Here is a 22,491-nt window from a genome sequence, read left to right as displayed (position 1 = left end):
CTAAGAACTGTGCCCTCACACCCGACAAAACCAAAGTGTAGGCCTGATTATTAATAGCTGTTATTCAATACTGACAGTTGAATCCTTTCTGCAGTGTTTGCCCTGAACCAGCTCCAGGTCCTAGAGACTCGGGACCATGAAAGGATGTGGGCCTTGATCAGAATCTGTAGACCCTATATTTCAACACGGAAAGTATTCTCTTTGTTATCGGGGAGGTTAAAGCTGTCAGCCATAACGACCTGCTAATAAAATAAAAGCTGTGGGTCCGAGTGGTTTTTAGTCGGCTTCGAGCCTGAGGACCGATGTCAATCTCAAAGGCTGCCTGTCTGTCATATGAATGTGCAGGTGAATAGATTCACCTCCTAATGCTCACCGTTGTCATTCGTGCTTGGCGAAATTGGTGTTGCCTGTTCTTCGCCTGATTTCTCACCTGTAATTAATGGAAGAGAATGAAACACACAACGAACTATGTCATCCTCTCTGCACTTATTCCACGTGTCCTCACACTGCGTACAATATAATAATCTAAACATTATCCAAAACATGTAATACAATCATGCCCTAAATAAAATACTCTACCCACAATAAAAACAAACCAGGATCCAGTATACTTTTGAAAAATGACCCTCACATGCTTCCCTTTCTAAATCAGCAACCATATGTGGTTGTTTCTAAAAACAGTGCCTTCACACCCGACAAAACCAAGGTGTAACCCTTATCATTAAAAGCTGTTATTCAATACTAACGGCTGCATCCTGTCTGCAGTGTTCGCCCTGATCCATGAAAAGCTACAGGTCCTAAAGACTCAGAACCGTAAAAGGGTGTGGGTCCTGATCAGAATCTGCAAGTCTTATATTTTAATACGGAACGTATTCACTTTGTTAACAAAAGTTGTGGGTCCGAGTGGTTTTTAGTCGGCTTCGAGCCTGAGGACCGACGTTAATCTCAAAGGCTGCCTGTCTGTCATATGAATATGCAGGTGAAGAGATTCACCTCCTAATGCTCACCGTTGTCATTAGTGCTTGGCGAAATCGGTGTTGTCTGTTCTCCGCCTGGTCTCTCACCTGTAATTAATGGAAAAGACTCAAACACACTTATTCCATGTGTCCTCACACTCTGCGCAATATAATAATCTACACATTGTCTTATAATGTAATATAATCGTGTCCTATATAAACGATTTGGCCCCAAATATACATATGTCATCATTTTTTGTGAAACAAAATTTCCAACAGCCTTACCTCACTCCCTCTCTCTCTCACTCACTCACTAACTCACTCACTGTTGCATTATCTCTCAGATATGCAGGATGTCAAAAATGAACTTATGCCAACAAACGTGATTTGGTGTATGTATGTTAATGGCAATTTAAAAGACCTTGTTGTTTATGCTAATGTTACAATAATTGGATTTAAAAATCAGAAGCTCCAAGAATGGAAATGTTTTTGTTTTCAAAACACATGCCTGAACGCAATAGTTGCAAGAAGCATAACAAATAACACCCAGTGTGGTAAATTACGGATGTAAATGAACAGTAAAATAGAAAAACTGACGATTTTCAATACTCTTACTTCTTGACATCTGTGGAATTCCACAGTGCAATGTAATGCAATGACATTTAGTTTTCGCATCGATATAGTGGACTCAAATAGTTAGGAATATACATATATTTTGAAATTGTGAATATTATTTATTCATTGACACACTGATAAAACATCAGTCATAAAAATACCAATATCCCCAACATTTTTGACCAGTATTTGCAATGTCGGCAGGATCGTCAAATTTTATCAGTTATTACTTTTTATGAGACGGTGGGGGTAGTCTAGTGGTTGTACATGAGTACAATGTGTGAAGCCCATTTCTGGTGTCCTCCGACGTGATATCGCGGGAATAATGCTAAAAGCGGCGTTAAAGCATACTCACTCACTACTATTGTTTAAAGAATACATTCTTCCCTACTCACTCACTCAAGCTGCACAGTAAGTGTGTCTTCCAAATGCACTAGTCTGTTGTGTCTGGGCGTTTGAATCAAACATGGAGTGGTGTCTCACTGCCCTAGTTTTTCGCTGTTTTGGACATTCATTTCACTCAACCCAATTGATATTGAATCGGATGCTTCACTGCATGTTCTAACATGTCGTTTAAAGTGCCAAGTAAGTACACAAAAAGTTGCATTTACCTTTGAGTATAAATGACCTCATCAATATAGTTCTGTTTGCAATGAAAACGTACCGGTGAATTTCAATTTAAACAGAAACGTAAATCGAATAAAGTGAATTGAAGTTTGCGAATCCTCATAATTTTAGCTTGCCAACTGAACATTTAAATATCAGAATTTTATTCAACCTAGGGTACGTACATTAAATGAAACACCAACTGTTTCACTGTTCTAACCGCTGCGCTTACCCCCTTGTAATAGAAACCAATTATAACGATTTGAAACCATGATCGTTTGTTAAACAACTTTTATTCTCAGTTGGTTTTAAGTCGCATTTAGCTATATTCCAACGAAGGACACCAGAAATGGGCTCCAGACATTCTGCCCTTGTAGGGAATCGAACCAGGGTCTTCGGCGTGGCGAGCAGACGCTTCTACCAGCGGGCCACCCCACCACCAGTCCCCGGGATAATTTTGTTATTAGAAATCGACAGAGATAATTTTAAACCACAGATTCGAACAAACGACCCCCCGGATACTGGGACCGTGAGCTTGCAGAGTGGGTTCCATGAGGAACAGAGCTTGCAGAGTGATTGTCACCCTCAGACGAATGACCTAACCATCCTCACTCGTGTCACTACCAAACCCATCTATAGATACCCTGCGTAATGATTTAATACCTGTCATGGCGACTTAAAACAACACATACCCTCTGCATTACCAATAATAATGTCCTTTATCCGTGTTCGCAAGCACTCCTCTCTCAAGCGTCTGCCAGATTCTTGGACAGAATAGCACAAGGCCTTGTTGTCATACCGCCAATATGTATCATATGCCTGGACCTGGAATACAACACAAAATTGATCAAAACCACAAACATTACTCGGTTGTGATGTACCTAGTTCACGTCTTACTTTAGTCCGTTGAAGAAATCATTGTTTCTCAAATTACATACTTTACGTCAGGAGGAAATTTCATTTTGTGTAACTTTGTCAAATAGCAGTCTCTGACGTCACTAATGCACGTGCACTCTCTTTTCGCGCTGTTCCTTAGTTGACACTACGCTCTCGTAACAAACTGGGAAAACTCACGAATACATGATGACAGTTTCTTAAACAACTTTTTCACTTGGTGACAAAAATTATGCATTTTTTTCTAGAGCTAGTCTGTTGTTTTACTGCACTCTGCACGTTGGTTTGATTCTTTTGTCTATTTGCTTTTGTGTTATATTGCAATTCATCATTTTTTTCTAAAACAAACTTTTTTCATAGAGATCCGGTCGATGTGTCGACTATTTGATAAGATTATTTGTTTGTTAAAATATTTGAGTGCTGGTGTAGTCCAGTGATTGAAGCGTTCGCTCGTCACGCCGATGACCGGGTTCGATTCCCCATAAGGATGCAATGTGTGAAGCCCATTTCTGGTGTCTTCCGCCCTGATATTGCTGGAATACAAGTGGCGTAAGACTAACCTCACTCGCATTTCCACTCTATTTAAGATCCCGCTCCAGCCTGATAACACTGTAAAAATTTGTACCGAAACGCCCTGGCGCCATAAAGCAGATATTCTTATCCATAAAATTGTATGATTTGTTACTTATCAGATCCAATATGGTTTCCTGTTCACTTTTCAAGATTGGAGGAATTATATAAACCTAACAAATATTTTCACCCATTATATCTATTAATTTCTCAAATAAACGAAGATATCAAATACTGCACAGCACGCACAGTATGAACCAAATGAGTGTGAAGAGTCTGGTCAATTGACGAAGCTGACGACGACGACAACGATGATGATGATGATGATGTTGATGATGTTGATGACTGGTGCTGAGCTTCCAAGGATTTAGGGCAACACTGACAAGTGGCGCCCCACGCCCTACTCCGTTATCCGTATCGTTACAGTGGGAACGGCCCCGGTAGCCCAGTGGTTAAAGCGTCCACACATCACGCCGAACACCCGGGTTCGATTTCCCACATGAGTACCACACATGAAGCTCTATTATACGTGATATTGCTGGAATATTGCTTAAAGCGGTGTAAATTCACTCACTCATAGTACAGAAACACGCAGCCCTTCACATTGCATATTGTGTAATATTTCCTGTTGATATCTTCATGCTAAGAAATTCTCCTAATCGGAATCACACAACACATTGTCAAGACCCTCGATCACCTCCTTTACACACTACTCAGACACGTCTGCACTACTCAAGAGACGCCCACCACAGCAGTTGCAGCCGGGGTGGGCATATAACAGTGACCACTTGGACATCAAGTACAACAACACTTAAACAATTAATGTCGGTCATCTCATGTGAATGTGCCTCACTTGAAATTTCCTGCGTTTGATTTTGAAGTCTGCTGTCAAGTAGTTGAAGTGAGAAGGTGTCATGACAGTATTCAGTTGAAAAGTGATCACCCTGTACTATATTACCCTGCATGTATACTGTCTCGCTTAGATCTGCTTTTGCTCAAAAGCAGGAGCACCTGATTGAATTCTATGCGTATTTTATACAAAGGGTCACATCAATTTATGGACGCGTTCAATTCATTACGTGAATATGATAGCATATGGGTGGCTTTTAAAATTACTGTCAGCAATGATTCAGTTTCTCACGACCTGCTGAGACATTACAAACTGTCACTCACTCAGTACAAATACACCCCTAGTACAATATACACCCCCCACCCCAACACACACACCTTCCAAGAACAAAATGGGTGACTCTCCCATTGATTCATCATCGTCATTAGTTATAAATTACAAACGGCCCTCTTAAGTTAAAAAAGTATGTGTCACAAAGGTACGACGTTACTGTGAATGGGAACCTTACCTCCAACATATACCTGTTTTCTGGAATATCTTCAAAGGTTACTGTCCCATATGTAGGGTTTTCTTCAACTAGGTGTGAAGTCTGCAAAATAAGGAAAATAAACATCGGACTAAGACAGTTTTCTTATCGAGACAATTACATTAGGCATGAAACCAGAAATCTGTGCCTGTCCCATCGAGCAGGAATTCCACTGGTTCCACAATCGGTACTATGTGGTTGGAAAATAAACATCCGACTAAGACAGTTTTTCTTATCGAGACAATTATATTAGGCATGAAACCAGAAATCTCTGCCTGTCACATCGAGCAGGAATTCCACTAGTTCCACAATCGGTACTATGTGGTTGGAAAATAAACATCGGACTAAGACAGTTTTTCTTATCGAGACAATTATATTAGGCATGAAACCAGAAATCTCTGCCTGTCACATCGAGCAGGAATTCCACTGGTTCCACAATCGGTACTATGTGGTTGGAAAATAAACATCGGACTAAGGCAGTTTTTCTTATCGAGACAATTATATTAGGCATGAAACCAGAAATCTCTGCCTGTCACATCGAGCAGGAATTCCACTGGTTCCACAATCGGTACTATGTGGTTGGAAAATAAACATCCGACTAAGACAGTTTTTCTTATCGAGACAATTATATTAGGCATGAAACCAGAAATCTCTGTCTGTCACATCGAGCAGGAATTCCACTGGTTCCACAATCGGTACTATGTGGTTGGAAAATAAACATCGGACTAAGACAGTTTTTCTTATCGAGACAATTATATTAGGCATGAAACCAGAAATCTCTGCCTGTCACATCGAGCAGGAATTCCACTGGTTCCACAATCGGTACTATGTGGTTGGAAAATAAACATCCGACTAAGACAGTTTTTCTTATCGAGACAATTATATTAGGCATGAAACCAGAAATCTCTGCCTGTCACATCGAGCAGGAATTCCACTGGTTCCACAATCGGTACTATGTGGTTGGAAAATAAACATCGGACTAAGACAGTTTTTCTTATCGAGACAATTATATTAGACATGAAACCAGAAATCTCTGCCTGTCACATCGAGCAGGAATTCCACTGGTTCCACAATCGGTACTATGTGGTTGGAAAATAAACATCGGACTAAGACAGTTTTTCTTATCGAGACAATTATATTAGGCATGAAACCAGAAATCTCTGCCTGTCACATCGAGCAGGAATTCCACTGGTTCCACAATCGGTACTATGTGGTTGGAAAATAAACATCGGACTAAGACAGTTTTTCTTATCGAGACAATTATATTAGGCATGAAACCAGAAATCTCTGCCTGTCACATCGAGCAGGAATTCCACTGGTTCCACAATCGGTACTATGTGGTTGGAAAATAAACATCGGACTAAGACAGTTTTTCTTATCGAGACAATTATATTAGGCATGAAACCAGAAATCTCTGCCTGTCACATCGAGCAGGAACTCCACTGGTTCCACAATCGGTACTATGTGGTTGGAAAATAAACATCGGACTAAGACAGTTTTTCTTATCGAGACAATTATATTAGGCATGAAACCAGAAATCTCTGCCTGTCACATCGAGCAGGAATTCCACTGGTTCCACAATCGGTACTATGTGGTTGGAAAATAAACATCCGACTAAGACAGTTTTTCTTATCGAGACAATTATATTAGGCATGAAACCAGAAATCTCTGCCTGTAACATCGAGCAGGAATTCCACTGGTTCCACAATCGGTACTATGTGGTTACGAGTAAAGGATTTATGTAATATTGTAATGTTAAAATCGTTTTTAGTGATGTTAGTTCCTGTATTTAGCAGCTAGCCAACGGCTTCTTGTTAATTAGAGTTATCTCTCGTTGACCTAATTCTTGTCGTCCCAGTGTTTTATATGGCCTCACGCTTGGTAGTAGTGTTAATGGTTGATACCTACTACAAACATCGATTCATTAATCTGTGCTTACATTTCAGCACAGAACTGCATTGTAATTTTGATCATTGCACCCTACAAGGGCTCCATTGTTTGCATGTCCCTGCACGATGACTATACCACTTTTACTATATCACTACGCATGTATTCACCCAATATATGGGGAGTATTTTTTTCTAAGCCACCGCATGTTGGCAGGGAATAAGAACTTGTAATCTCACTTGTCGCATGAAATATTCCCATCTCTCCACTTTAACGGGATGGACCCGTGAAGACTCCGGGGTAGAATAGGTCTTCAGCAACCCAGGCTTGTCATAAAAGGCGACTATGCTTGTACTATGCTTAGAGGCGACTAACGGGATCGGGTGGTCACTCGCTGACTTGGTTGACACAGGTCATCAGTTCTCAATTGTGCAGACCGATGCTCATGTTGTTGATCACTGGATTGTCTGATCCAGACTCGATTATTTACAGACTGCCGCCATATAGCTGGAATATTGCCGAGTTCGGCGTAAAACTAAACTCACTCACTCACTCACTCACTCTAACGGAATGAGATTAAAATTAAAGTGTAGGATAAAGCACAAGGTTACGGTTGGGAAAGTAAGACCCGTGACCGAAGAGTTGGGTGAAGCAGAACCGAGAGCCCTACTTCTCTCCACCCTATGGTCGACGGCTTACGTTCCCAAACATAACCGAGGAGGCGTGCTTTATTACACACATAACCGAGGAGGCGTGCTTTATTACACACATAACCGAGGAGGCGTGCTTTATTACACACATAACCGAGGAGGCGTGCTTTATTACACACATAACCGGCAATGATGGATGATTAGATGATCATGTTACGAAGCTACATAACAGTAATTGAAGCGCTAGTAAAATCAATTTAATGACCGTAGACCTAACTATACATTAATTATTCAATCGCTGCATGCTTGTTAAATTGAATGAAACAGCGAGAACAAATAGGGGTGGTCTAAGTTAACGCTCATCACGTCACGTGCATTTGTTTCACTGTTCCAACTGCTCCAAGTTCCCTCTTGTAACACACACCGATAATAACGATTTGGTATAACGACTCTATAATGGTTAAACAACTTTTATCCTAATTTGAATAAAATCCCGAGACTTAAATTTCCAGTCGGCAAGGTAAAATTATGAGGATTCGCAATCTTAATTTCACTATATTTGGTTTATTTATTTTTATTTATTTTATTTTATTTTTTTTTTGTTTACTTGAAATTCACAGGTACGTTGTTACTGTAAACAGAATATAATATATGCAAACAGAATGTTAATATAGAATTAGGACACAGTAAAAGCTGTTTCTTGCTTACTAAAAGTAAAACCAGAAAATAGACCTTACTTACAGCAAGGAGACTACATATAGATTGTTGTAGATTATCCCTGCTTACAGAAAGTAAAGCCTGGGAGCAAACAAAAATCTCCGTTGCAGTTATTCCTGGAATAGAGGCCTAGTGGCTATCACTCTGTAGGTTTATATGTCACGGACACGGTCACTTTTTGATATCATACCCATCCCCATCAAACGCCCTACCCACTCCTGTACTTGTCACATTCAAAACTATCCTAACAATGCTTACCTCACTACATGCTGTCTGTCTTTGAGTGTCAAACTTGCACTGTTTTAATGGACGGCCATGGTCAGACATCTTATACAGTCTCACCCAGTATTCTTCAAACTTGTATTCAGTAGGAGCGAGAGTAAATGTTACCTCTAAATCATAGAGGAAATTGGAGTTTCTTGAAAACCGATGCGTTATCAATGGGCTCCAATTGGCGGGAGTTTCAGTTCTGTTAACAAATTGAAAGTCATAACGGAATAGACAAGCCATTTCCACATTCATGGGGCATCTCTGCCGAGAGCATGCAGTGTTGATTGTAAATTTGTGGCTGTATCATGAGCAGATAAAATGTAATGAGATATAGAGCTTAAAATGATCTGTACCCGAGTTTCCATATATGTAAGGCTAAGTTTAGGAAAAGTGAAATATTTATCGGGCATCGGCGCGTCACTTTTATTTGTGCTCGTAACAAGTTTTTATTGCCATTTCAAAAAAACATAATAATAATAATTTTGACATGGCCACGTCTCGATTATTCATTTGTCTACCATAAGAATGTGAGTCTGTAAGAACCGGTGTGACTGAATCTACGACTCATTAACACGTGCTAAACTTCCCAAGCTGCATCTCTGAGAGAAAAATAGGAATGTGTTCCCCCCTCGTCACTTTTAAAAAAAGGGCCCGAGAAACATTTAATTTTTTAGACAGCCTTTGAAACTAAGCAGAGTATTATTTAAATGCAAGAACAAAAATACAACGGCAGAATAAGAACCATATGACGATAATTCGGTCAGGCTTCAGGAACTCTCAGTGCGTATGCACCAATGACTTGTCGATACATGCTCGAGAAGGACAAAACATATAGCTGACATACAGTCTTTAAAGTGTCATGCAAAATGTATTACATTTCGTAGCCCAGGGCCTAGATTTTCGAAGCCCTCTTATCACTAACATAGTTGTAAGTTCCATACATTAACATTAACTTACGACTATCGTAGCGATAAGAGAGCTTCGAAAATCTAGGCCCTCGTCTTTAGAAGCGATGCACATAACGAGGAGAGTTTTATGGATGCTAACGTCTTTAATTTGAAGAACACGCGTTCCGAAGAATACATTGACAAATTTATCAGGTGAATGAACGTTATGAGACAGAGAGCACACATATGTACATTTTGTACCTCTAACATAATGCATTCATTCGTTCAGAAATTATAGAATGAGGACCAACGCAACATGCCGTGCAGCCATCTTTAACTCGGATTTTTCAACCATTTTTTAAATAAAAGAATTCTTCGCAAACCGATGAAATAGTGCAAGGTATTCAGTACAAAAACGTTTTTACCCACAGCGATTTGCCATCCCTCTCACCTTACTGAAAAACAGAACCGTGAATTGTTTGGGTTTTTTGCAAAGAAATGTGCTGCCTACATCAAATATTATTCAGCTATGTTATACATGAGAGTAATGCAGTTCACATAATGCATGGTAAACTGATTTTCATACTGATTTACAAACCTCTTACATTCGTCGATGTTGATCGATTTTTATACCTGCAGCTATGTATCAACGTCGGATTAGCAATAACTGACAGAAATTGACTCACGACAAGAAATAATATTGTGCCTTTCTTTTCTCAATGTAGACATTTTTATAACTATTAGTTCCCATTTAACATGAAGAGATTATGATTTTACTAACAACTTCATACAAATATATTTCTAATTTCACTTCCCACTAAAATGTGAAATACATAATTGTGGAAAAACGAGACAGTTTTGGTACATCTCAGCGATAGACCAGCGGTGGAGGACAGCTACTGTGCCGCGATGCATCCCCGGTATTACCTACATCTCCTGTTGGTCTATACCAGGAAGACCAGAGTTAGACCTTGTCTTCAGCAACCCATGCTTACAGTAAAAGGAGATTCATTTGGTGACTTGAGCTATGCATGTCATCGTGTCGCATTTGTTTAGAGTGATGTTCATGACGTCTGTACCTGAACTGTCTGGTCCAGTCACGATTACCTACAGAGCCCATACATACTGCTGCTGGTGGAGTTGTAAAACAACACAAGTGCACAATCAACTTACTTTGCACTTTCGGTAGGGAGAAAAAGTTTCTCAGGCAGTGGGTCTTGCTAGGCAGTGAGCATACCGTGGCCCGATACTGACTGTCTGGTCCTGTCCCCAATCCGGGAAATATTACAGAGAACTTCAGCTGAAACAAATGTTTTCTAAATGAAGATAAAAAAGTTCGATTTAATTAAAGCAATGTTGCATTATATCGACTCTCGCGCCCTCTACAGGCCAAACATTACTCCAAGCGAGTTATGTACCGTGGAAGCTCTTGACAAAGCCTAGGCTTGTGCTTGAAACCAGTTCGGCACACACCGACAGCACCATGTGCGACAGTTTTCGTTGTACGGAACAATGTAAATATGGCAATTCTGTCAGGAAGCTGTTCGTTTCAGTTATCAATTTCAGGCAAGCCGTGAGGGTTAATAATTGTTTTACTGTAGCAATAGAAAGCTAAAGGGAATGTGCATGTGTTCGTGTCTGTCTGTGGAAGTTGTACCTTGTAAAATGATGTAATATTGTAAAACAAAGCAATTGTAACATTGTGCCTTTAACCTAACTGGTCATTATTTTTGCAAGTTACAACTTCGACAGACACACACGAACACACTGCACTTCTCATAAGTTGCAGGTAGATTTTGACTGAGAATGGTTGGAGTGGTCTCACTGCAAACATGGGCGTTAAACTTTACTGTCTCACTCACTCACTCACTCTCGCGGTTCCGCGAAGACATACATGTACATTTGTAGATTTGACCACGACCTGGCTGACTGTCTTGCAGCGAAGTCCAGGGTGGCAAGCATGCTTCTTGCACACACCTGCATGACATCACTATTTACACACCGCCCTAAAAAAGATATTGTCACCACTGGCGTACGACAGCCACCTCATTATTTCAGATAAACAAACAGATCTTCGATAACTTACATTGTTATCACTTCCCTGAAATGTATTTCCTGTGAGATCAAATATTCGACAGGACGTCTCGGGATGTTCAGCTAGTCCATGAAGTTTCCTTATTTCCAAGTGGAACCCTTTCAGATGCATAGCGTCTACTTCTGCAATCATCATGATCATTATCATTAATTTATCATTTTCACAATAATCACCATCACCATCAGAATCACTGTTAATATTATTTTCTGGTGACAGCCTAGACCTAGCAAATACGGCAGTGATCTGACATCGTCATGCATCTGAATATCATCTCCATGGACAGTATTCACAAAATAAATGTTGATAAAGAATAGGACATATGTCTAAATGGTGAAAACGCGGTCTATGGCTGGACGGATCACAATTATTCAATTTGGGACACGTAAATCTCAGGAGCACACTGGCACCCGTGTGAACGTGAGCTATTAATCAGAAGAGTAAATATATAGAAGTATATATCTATTAAGTGAAACAAAAATTCAAACAAATCAATTCAGCTCGGAAATATGTAACTGTATATTTCTTCCGCTCCGCGGTCTCTGTCCTCGTTACCGAGTACATGTACGACGGAGAGTGATGCTACCAAGATCCCTACATGGAAATATGTTTTCATATCATCGACCATTGATGAATTAATAATAAGTATGCCACTTTATAAATAGACATATTTATTTCGTTAAGTCTTATCAATTTATAACTAATAATAATAACATATTTGCACCGCGCATATATCCATAGTTAAGCATGTTCAAATAGCACAAAATAAAATGCAGTTAAGGCAAAGAGCTTCAGTTGAAAGGCTATCTTGAACATATGTGTTTATAGATTGGGTCTTTAGGTCTGAAAGTGACAACAGTCTCTCAGGCTCAGAGGGAGGCTGTTCCTAGCTATTGATCTTGCATGGACAAAAAGGCTAACCTATAAGACAGTGCTTATTCAAGAAATATTTTGGTAATGCACATCTGAGACCACACCCTAAGAACGTATATACTGCTTACCTGAATAAGGTGGTTTCCATTTGAAAACTGCCACTGGGACAATTCCCACAGTACGGTTTACCGTTATGTAACTGACCTCGAACTGCCTTGGTTTCCCTATGGAATCCCCATAAAACCTGGGGGGAAGTAGCCCGCAATCTGTAAAGAATACATCATATATTTTAGAGCGCCATCTCAAAGATGTTACAGATGTAAGACATTTTTACCCCCGTTAACTCAAGCGGCCTTGGAGATGCTTGAAGGCAAACAGTCATATGAATACCAGGTATCCATTCGCTGCTTGTTGAAAAGATCCATTTTTGAATAAACTCACTTGGCTTGAGTGTGATGCGGGTCTAATGTCTCGCAGTGGTTGACACGATCACCCATCCAAGGACTGCCGTGACCAACATAGTTTACCTACTGATTTGTTCTTTGCAAAAGAGGGGGTGAGAATCTGAGATTAAATTAAGGAACACTGAGATGAAGCTGTGTTCCTATTTTTTGTTTCCTTCAGAATATAGTGCATATACTGTACTGAACGTTAAAGCAGCACCAAGAATTTGGTTTAGTTTTATCAAGACCTTCGAATGAGTGAGTGGGTGAGTTTAGTTCTACGCCGCACTCAGTAATATTCCAACTATATGGCGGCGGTCTGTAAATAATCGAGTCTAGACCAGACAATCCAGTGACCAACAACACGAGCATCGATCTGCGCAATTGGGAACCGATAACATGTGTTAACCAAGTCAGCGAGTCTGACCACCCGATCCCGTTAGTCGCCTCTTGCGACAAGCATAGTCGCCTCTTATGGCAAGCATGGGTTGCTGAAGGCCTATTCTGCCCCGGGACTTTCACGGGTTTCGTGACCGTCGAACTCAGCTAACTGAAATATAGTTGAACCATTCCGTCTAGTCCTTGGCAAGTCAAGGCTCCTATCGGGGGTACTCCCGAAAATAAACTTCGGGGATCCACTTTATCAAAAGGTTGTGACAGGAGACGAAGGAAGAGCTGTTCGATTCTCAAGCATTTTTTTTTCTTTGGGGGGGTTCTTTGTTTAAAGACACTCGGCAATATTCTAGATACATGGCACGGGTCAGTAAATAATCCAGTCTGGACCATACTGTCAAGTGACCAACAGCATGCCCATTGATCTACGGTATGGGTATACGATGACAAGTGTCCATCAAGCCTGACAACCCGATCCCGTTAGACGCCTCGTGTGACACACACGGGTTGCTGAAGATCAATTCCAACGCCGATCTTTACGATTCGTCTTTCGAGAGAGTAAATGTGCCAGTTAGTCTTTTTGGTTTGACACCGCTTTTAGCAATATTTCAGCAATAACCAGGTGAGCACACAGACATGGGTATCAAACAACGACACATGTAATTGGGAACTTACCTTCTGACTTGAAAACGTTACATGTAATGTGGGTTTTCTGAAAAGAGAATAATAAGCATTTCATCTGTTAATTTTTTCAAGTTAATCTATAAGAAATGATATATGTTCTACTAAAACGATAATTCAACAAAAACGTATTAAACACATAGCGTATTTTCAAATAAATGTACTTTTTTCCAAAATCATTTGTATGAAATGGTTCATAACCTCGGACAAGGGCAGTCACGCTAGCGGAGTAGCCAGAGCCGATCAAGTGACAATGCTTATTCTGCAGAAATGGTTTTCCAGTTTTCCAGGAGAAACTGTTACATCTGATATCTGATTTACCAACCAACAATTTGCTATGAGGGGATGACATCAGTGCTCGAACAAGCACTAAAAAAGTACTGTCGGAAATAAAATAATTCTTTATAGGTTGTTACTTTGTATCCCTAAAATGTACACAACCGCAAAAAGCACATGTCGAAATAACTCACATCGGCCAAAATGGGCGTTCAGTGGGATGCAAAAGAAAGCTGTCACGATTTCCCGGAAAGACAGTTAATCAGACGCTGACTAACCAATGGGACAACAGTGACAATGCTGGATAGATACACCCATGACATCTACTATCTCTATCATTTCATCGAGGGTGGTGTTCCTGGTCACGTGATTCAGAATAAGGTCCTGAGCAGAGCAAATACCAAGTACTTGTCAATCATTGGTACTGGCGGTGAAGATACAGAGGAAGAACAGACAAGACAACTGGACAACACTCTTCGGACAACTCCACAGACAACACATCAAGGTGACAAAGATAAACTTGATCTGTTACTGACTCATATTATACAATTAAAACGATGTGTCTCACAAAATCAGGATGCAACAAACAAAAGACTTTCGAATTTAGAAGATAAACTAAATCAAGATCAATCTCGGAAGAGTAAAATAATTGGGGAAAGACAAACATATTCAGGACTTAAATCAGCGCTTGCAAGATTCAGAGGCTACAAAGACTTATCTTAGAGTGGAAATGAAGCTGAGTTCCCAAAACAACAAGATATTGAAAGACAAAATCCATGACCTTGAAGATCAAATAATGCGTCTTAACTATCAGGTGGACAATAAACTGAAATCGATCAATAGTAAGCTTGGGAACTCTGGTAAGGAAAAGTCAACGTATGCGAGTGTTGTTCAATCACCAGTATCATACACCTCTAACAAACAGAACACTCCGGCTTCACCTGTAATCATCACTGACTCATCCGGTGCCTCTTGTACCTGTACAATGAACAATACTGAACCGAACTGTAATGTTGGCACAGCCAATACCGCGTGTACTGAACCCACGAACATCTGCAAGGAGACTGTGCCAAATAAGAGCGTTCACAGTGACAGTGATAGAAACAATATTCTCGCAAACAAACAGTCCAACATGGCTGATCTCTCCGACAGGGATAAAGCTGAGGCAGTACTAATGTCCACGGTCTTGTGTTTCAAAGGGACATGGATACGACTCGAGAAGTATATAATCATCCAGTACAACGTACAGAACAAGCTCACCACACTCTCCAGGACCGACGCGCAGACAGACCGCAAACAACTAAAACGTACCAGATTAAATCCCTGGCCTAAACCTTCTCTACGGTGGAAGGAGCACCAATGGTAAAGACTAAACGTGTAGTGTTATCCAACATAAAGGCTGATAAACTCATTCACGACTATGCACACTCTCGTTATGTGCGTGTGACGTACACGAGACTGCTATGCAAGCGCTCACACCATGACGGAACAGAGACCTACACAGTGCAGGTAAATATGGCGTGTGATGACTACACTGGAGATATGAACGATAACTTCTGGCCTGCTGACATCATGTGTCGAGACTATGTACCACGACAGAGGAAACGGGACAATTATGGACAATATAGTGATAATGGATATTCATATCAAAATGGGTAAGTTCCTCCCTGCCTGTCTATGTATCATGGCTTTAAGTATAGTATCATGGAATATTCGTGGGTTAACACGTAATTGTCAAGATATTACCAATAATATTCCAGATGATGTTGATATTGTTTCTGTGCAAGAACACTGGCTAAATTTAGATAATGCCCACAGTCTCAATGATATTAATGGTTTTTCACTCATTTCATCTATATGTAACAAAACAACTTCTTCTCGAGGCGCTGGCGGTGTAGCAATACTGCGTAACAATAAGTCCACCTGGCAGCTGCGCAGAATTCCAACCACGTCAGAATTTTCCGTCGCCGCAGTTGTATATGCACGTGGATACTCAGATCAAATGCATATGTTATCAAGCAAGGAAGAGTCCGCTCTTCTTGGTTTTTTCTCGTTTTTCTTAATGATTTGATATGTGAACTTTGAAATTTGAACAATGGCATTTGTGTACGTGGCACTAATCCCCCATGTATTCTGTTAGGTGACGACACAACACTTGCTTCTACTTCTCCAAAAGGTCTTCAATCATCACTTGATACTGTCTACAGCTATGCTTATAAGTGGCGTCTAACGTATAATGGTTCTAAAAGCACTTGTGTCATTTTCTGCAAATATAAGAAACATCTGGGGAATTATTCTTTCAAATTTGGTGACTCAGACGTACCAATGATTGAATGTGTCAAGTATGGAGACGTCTTACTTTCGTCTGATCTGTCCCCTACATCTAGAGTATGTTCATACTCTCAGAAAGCTCGGCAATCTGTAAAGTCTCTTAAAAGTCTTGGTTTAAAAAGTAAAGATCTCCACCCTACTTCTTCTGTTAAAATATGGAAAAGAATGATACTTCCGACAAGCTTTTGCGGTTGTCAAGGTAAAGATTATGATTTGGTAGAAAGTACACAGAGATATTTCGCCAGATGCATTCAGGGCTTCGGTCAGCGCTTTTCCTCTGCTTCAGTCCTAAGTAACCTTGGATTGTGGAGCATGGATGGATATATAGATAAACGCAGACTGTTATTTCTTGGCAAGCTGTGTAACAGCAAGTGTAGTTCTTCATCCAAAGATATTTTCTGTGTACATCTAGCTACTTTTCAAAATAGAACAGCTGCCTCACATAGTATATATGATACACTTATTCAAACCAGTTTCAAATACAACCTATTCAGTTATCTTACAGACTGTCTGGAAGGTTTCCATGTAAATCGTCATGGCGAAGAATAATTATTAGTTGTATAAATGAATCTGAAACTGAACGATGAGTTTCTCAAGTGTGTGTAAGACAAGACATGAATAGATATCACCTGACCCACAATTTGATGTACATAGATTGTATTGTTTGATGTATTTTTACCCACAATTTAAAGATATATTACTGTTTTGTGTACAAACCAGCTCAAGGGGAAAATTCTCAAAATATTGTGAACTCTGCAAAAGATATAGTAATGATTATGACTGCTATATAGTTCTGCACTGTGAACACTATATGAACAACAGAAACAACTTCTTTTCAAAACTCCTAGATCTCCTTGATGTGGATGTTTATGTACAAATAGAACTACTATCTGAAGGTGAAATGTTGTCACTGTTTTCTGGGGGTGAACTACCAGTAATGAACGATATTGATGAAATGTCCTGGAGATGCATGATTGTCCTCTTCTGTAAATACTTATATTCATTGCTTCCCTCTCTAAACCTTGCATTCTTTGTACATATGGCATGGTTATATAGGACTATATGACTGTATTGTAGATATATTGCTGTGGTAATGTTGCTGTCAATAATTTATGCATATGTTTACAATGATCTTCGGACTGCAGTCTGGGGGAAATAATTCATTCATTAGGTGGCATGATCAGCCGAAGATCGACAGGACTGGAAATTATTTGTAAATTGTTATGACATGCACTTTACTTCAGCAGGTTAATTTCCCTAAAGGATTATCTTATTTTCACTGATAACGCTGGTAAAGCGAAAACCAATGTTGTGTTAAACTATATGAACTAATCTGTTAACCACCAGAGATATTCTGTGCTTGGGTTGGGGGTAATGCACGGGGCATCAACTAAATACAGTAAACGACGCACCGTGTTTTTCAATTAATGATGCTATTTACATGTACCAAACAAGCCAACATTTACTGGAAGCCCAACGTGAAACAAATTCTTATGCTTTTACCCATCACTTCATCCAAGAGCATACTAAGTCCTAATTAGGAGATATTAAGTCCTAATTAGGAGATAGTAATTTTTATTATGTGACCCAAATACGGTTCTATACATTCATGTTATGTTCATGTTGGAAATTAAATAAATCGTTTCTTATAGCATCATAGTTGGGACATGTTAAAGAATAAAGAAGGGTGTCCTGAAAGGCAGCACCAATATAGTTTGGCATGAAATGCATGTGAACCCGGGTTTTGTTTATATAAATATCGCTTCATCTAATGATCCAATCAATCACAAACTTTGCACCTCAGTCCTGTCTCTGCCATATTATGTAATTAGGCAGGTGTGATACTTGTACACATGACATGTCTTTATGTATGTGGGTTGCAAACAAACTACATGCATTTTTCTCGGATGACTGGATCTGACGGAAACTGGTTTAAACACTAGTCAGTTTCAAGTCCTGCTTTTTACTTGGACGAATGACAGATTCCAGCCACGCAGTAGTTTACCATCTCTACTGAGATCATTTTTGATTGGATCGAACGCAAATTCAATCAATCAATCAATCAATCAATCAATCTTTATTTGATATTCAAAGGCCACAGGCCTATAGTACTAATCAAAATTTACATTTACATCAATCATCTGTGGGTAGCAATACGCTGTTTCTATGACTAAATGCTTTTTAGATATCGATGGAAAAGTTTTCTAAGTTTCTCTTACTAACATTGTTCATAAGTGATATAAATTGAAATGTTTCAGGATGTACATAGTAGTATTTATTCATATATGTTTTACGTAAAGGTAAATATGCTGGACAGACACATAATTCATCTTCAATACAATTTAAGTTACACATTTGACATATTCTGTCTTGATTCCTTGATATCTTCCAGTTCCAATAAATAGGCTATGTGCGGTACAACAGAGTTTTTCTAGTGAGGTTTTATACTTTCTTATTGTTAAAATTGAGAGATAGTGTTCTGCATATATTGTATCCTTACTCATTTTGTAGTAGAAACATTTACTTGATAATGAGAGAGAAGTTGACCAATTTTGCAAAAATATATCTTTCTTACCAGCATATAAGTGAACTTTTTCGATAACATAAAATGATTTAAAAGCCCCATACTTCAGCAACATATAATAAAATTGGATTTATTTTTTAATCGAATATTTTGAAGAGTGATTTGTATGACAAGTCACCTAAAACGCGTACATTTTTCATTATGCTGATAGTATTTTCTTTTGCTTGCAAGGATGCCTGTGATGTGTGAAGTGTCCATGAGAGGTGTTGTGTAAAATGTACACCCAGGTACCTATATGACGTAGTTGTTTCTAATCTGACCCCGTTGTACAACCATTTTTCATTTTAGCTAATTAACGCAAATTCAGAGAACATACAAAACCCAACATCTCTATATACATTCTTTATGGATAACAACTTCTGCTAGTGTATATGATTTTGTTTGACAACGGTATATGAATCCATACTTAAACGACTCATCAAGCACAATAAAAGAAATTGTTATCCACAAAGAATCTTACTTTCTGGTGCCTTGTCTTTCTGTAAACACAATGAGCCCTCAACGTATCAGCAAATGAACCGGCCAATCGGACGCCGTCGTTACACTTGAGTGCACATCCACCCGCTATGACTGGGTTCGGTCTCCCGTGGGCTTCGCTTCCAGGGAAGTAAGCCCAAGTGCGAAATATTGCACTTTTGAATCGCGATTGTGCGCTTATTATTTGGTTTATTTAGGGTTTTTTTAACAAACAGCAGTGTATATTATATGTCATATGTCATGAATAAGTGATAATTATCTTTGATTTTTTGGTTGCATGTGACTTTTAACTTACTTGTGGACAGGTGCTCATTTCCAACAGGAAGCCTGTATAGAGAGGAAGAAGAAACGCCTCGAAAAGCCACTGGACGTATGTATCGCCTCGTCAGTATTAATGTCAATATTGGGACAGTAGATTTGTAGTTTAGTTAAGTATGTGACAGGTCACTGGCTTCCATTCTCGATTCACCGGTTGGCTAGATTAAGTCGATAAAAACGTCTTTCGCACATTCCTTTCATTATCATTTATGCTTTCATTCATACACATATGTACATCTTTTTTCTTTCTTTCTTTCATTCATTCACTGATAATTCTTGCTCTTAAGTCTTACTATAATTCATTCATTAATTGTAAAATTGATGCAATAAACTGGCTGAAGTTGTGCTGGGAACGAGCCAGGTCACTGTGTGCGTTGGAGCATGACGAGACACGCGTTAATTAGTACAAATGGTAAAGAATGCAAGGGAGTGACCTATCCCCGTTGTATCCCTATCCGGTCTAATTATGCAACCAAGCTGCAAGTTGGTCAGCACCTGCTCCCTCGACCGTGAAGGACACGGGAACTGTTATTGTCCACAATGGCAAAATTTCTTCACCCTAAGCAGTGAGAAGGGTGGATGCCCATCACATGCCGTTATTTGAAAATATCTCTGGTACTCATTGTCTGATGTTATAAAGTATCCCAGCAGTGTAGGTTTTTCTAATGCCTGGATGGTATAGTGACTGATCCAGTTTGATCCTGTTTCTGTGTTTTTACCTCGATATGTAACCATGTCTTGTAAAAAAAAGCCATTTGTTTTGTATAGGTCCGATAGACTGCAAAACATTATATTTAGATAGTATTGCGTGTTGGTCCAACTTTCGTAGAAATATCACGTGTAATTTTGGGTAGCTACGCCCCGGGTCTATTATCTATAATAATTAAAAACACACATTTGATGTATTTGAATCCGTAAACTAATAACAACAACTTTGTTAGGTACAAAATTAAACTGCCTTCTTTGTGTGGTATTGACTAGAAGTTGTGGGAAGTTGTGGAAAAGAAGTTGTTCATCCATAACGCTTGTCCTTACTTAATATGATTATATACCTATTTACCCAAGTGCACAACAAATGCTTATATGTATTTCTTATGTAACAACGAAGCTGGTATCCACAAAACAGTTTCAACCCATAAGTATTTTCAGGCTGCATGCAATACATTGATTACTTCTTCCTTGCTGCCACTGTTTCTTTCATTCACTTGATGGTCAATTAATGAATTTGTAACAGGTGTAATTAGTGGTAATGCTACTCAGATTACACGACAAAAGTCCCCATTTGGCATTTCTTCTGCCTGGAGTAGATACCCAACATTATACATTAAGGTCTGTAGTGGCAAATGTATTTCATGTTATGTGATATATGCAAGTTGTGCAAGAGGGTTTATCAGATGAGTTACAAAAACAAACATTGATCAAAGGTTTAACCGATAACACACTGATTGATTAATTACTTCTATCTTCCACAATGGATCTGTCAAAAGGTGTAGGTGAGTAGATTTACTGATCTATACTGACTACACCCTGTCGTGAAGTGCGAATCACTCTTAACCACTGCAAATGAATGGCATATCGTTCTTTTATGTTGATATTGATTGATACATTCCTCAACAAGGTAACAGCCTGAAATTGTTGCTATATCTTTAGTCTGTTTTAAATTTAACATTTGCATTTTGTTTTAATTTAGTTGTTGTAGCATTCAGCAGAATCTGTATTACAGATAACATACAGTAAGTAGCGCATAGGGCGTGTTTGAAAATTGTATCACTTTGGCAATCTACACAATGTCACAGTCACGTTATAAATTCACTATAAGTATAAGCAGACCGCGTGCTTTTAAATTAACTTTATATTAAATGCATACAAGTATGTTAATAAACTAATTAGGGTTATTAGACAAAGTATAAAGACTTCGTTCTTTTTCAGTCCTACCACTGGCAGATTATTAAATTGTTTTGATCACAATGAAGTAAAAATGACTTCATCCCTGTCGATCAGTCTATACCTATACTATCAACTGCGCATACGGGTGGCACAGAAGAGGTCACGAACGACTCACGACTTCTGGGATATCATGCGGGTACTCACGGGAGAAAAACAATAACAAAAAAACCCAACCAGTCCACGGAAATTGCTCTGTGCTAGTGTCCCTTTAACTGTCCCAATCAGCAGTCTAACTATGCCGCAAATCATTAGATGAACCTAACAGTCTTTTTAATACTCACATTTTTGCCGGAGACCTCTAATCTCTCCCCATATTCGTTGACGTCATTGGAACAGTTTCCCGTTATTGGTATGTGCTCCGTACATCCTGAGACTGGGAGCATTGCCCAAAGGACAAACCACACCATATCCATTTCAACTGAGCGTCAACAAGAAACCCTGTGTCCGTCAAGTCGGAGTTCTCGAGAAGTGTGTTTTATCTTCGAACGAGATCCGGTTCAAGTATCCGGACCTGGCAAGGCTGCTGTCTCTGTGACGCCTTTGTGCGAGGCCTGGCATTAAATCTGTATTGAGCAGTGCACTAAACGCCAAAAGGAACGTTACCCTGACCCCCTTCCTTTAAAGGTCACATGCAACGCAAAACACAAC

The 22,491-nt window shown here is 39.4% G+C and overlaps 1 protein-coding gene across 1 annotated transcript in view; it reads right to left on the bottom strand.

The window, feature by feature from the left end:
* LOC137298687 (uncharacterized) overlaps positions 1-22,256 on the bottom strand; it is a 33,644-nt gene extending 11,388 nt beyond the window's left edge. The window contains exons 1-10 of the mRNA XM_067830967.1: positions 22,125-22,256; positions 13,905-13,941; positions 12,522-12,659; positions 11,515-11,645; positions 10,598-10,728; positions 8,530-8,740; positions 5,000-5,080; positions 2,870-3,002; positions 1,008-1,064; positions 374-430 (exon numbers count right to left, since the gene is read on the bottom strand). Coding sequence (XP_067687068.1) covers positions 374-430; positions 1,008-1,064; positions 2,870-3,002; positions 5,000-5,080; positions 8,530-8,740; positions 10,598-10,728; positions 11,515-11,645; positions 12,522-12,659; positions 13,905-13,941; positions 22,125-22,256 — 1,108 coding nt within the window. The remainder of the gene's footprint in view (positions 1-373; positions 431-1,007; positions 1,065-2,869; positions 3,003-4,999; positions 5,081-8,529; positions 8,741-10,597; positions 10,729-11,514; positions 11,646-12,521; positions 12,660-13,904; positions 13,942-22,124) is intronic.
* Between the last annotated feature and the right edge of the window lie 235 nt (positions 22,257-22,491).

Source organism: Haliotis asinina, chromosome 10 (genome assembly GCF_037392515.1).
Source record: "Haliotis asinina isolate JCU_RB_2024 chromosome 10, JCU_Hal_asi_v2, whole genome shotgun sequence".
Lineage (NCBI taxonomy): Eukaryota > Metazoa > Mollusca > Gastropoda > Lepetellida > Haliotidae > Haliotis > Haliotis asinina.
This window is presented reverse-complemented; position numbering and strand designations above follow the sequence as displayed.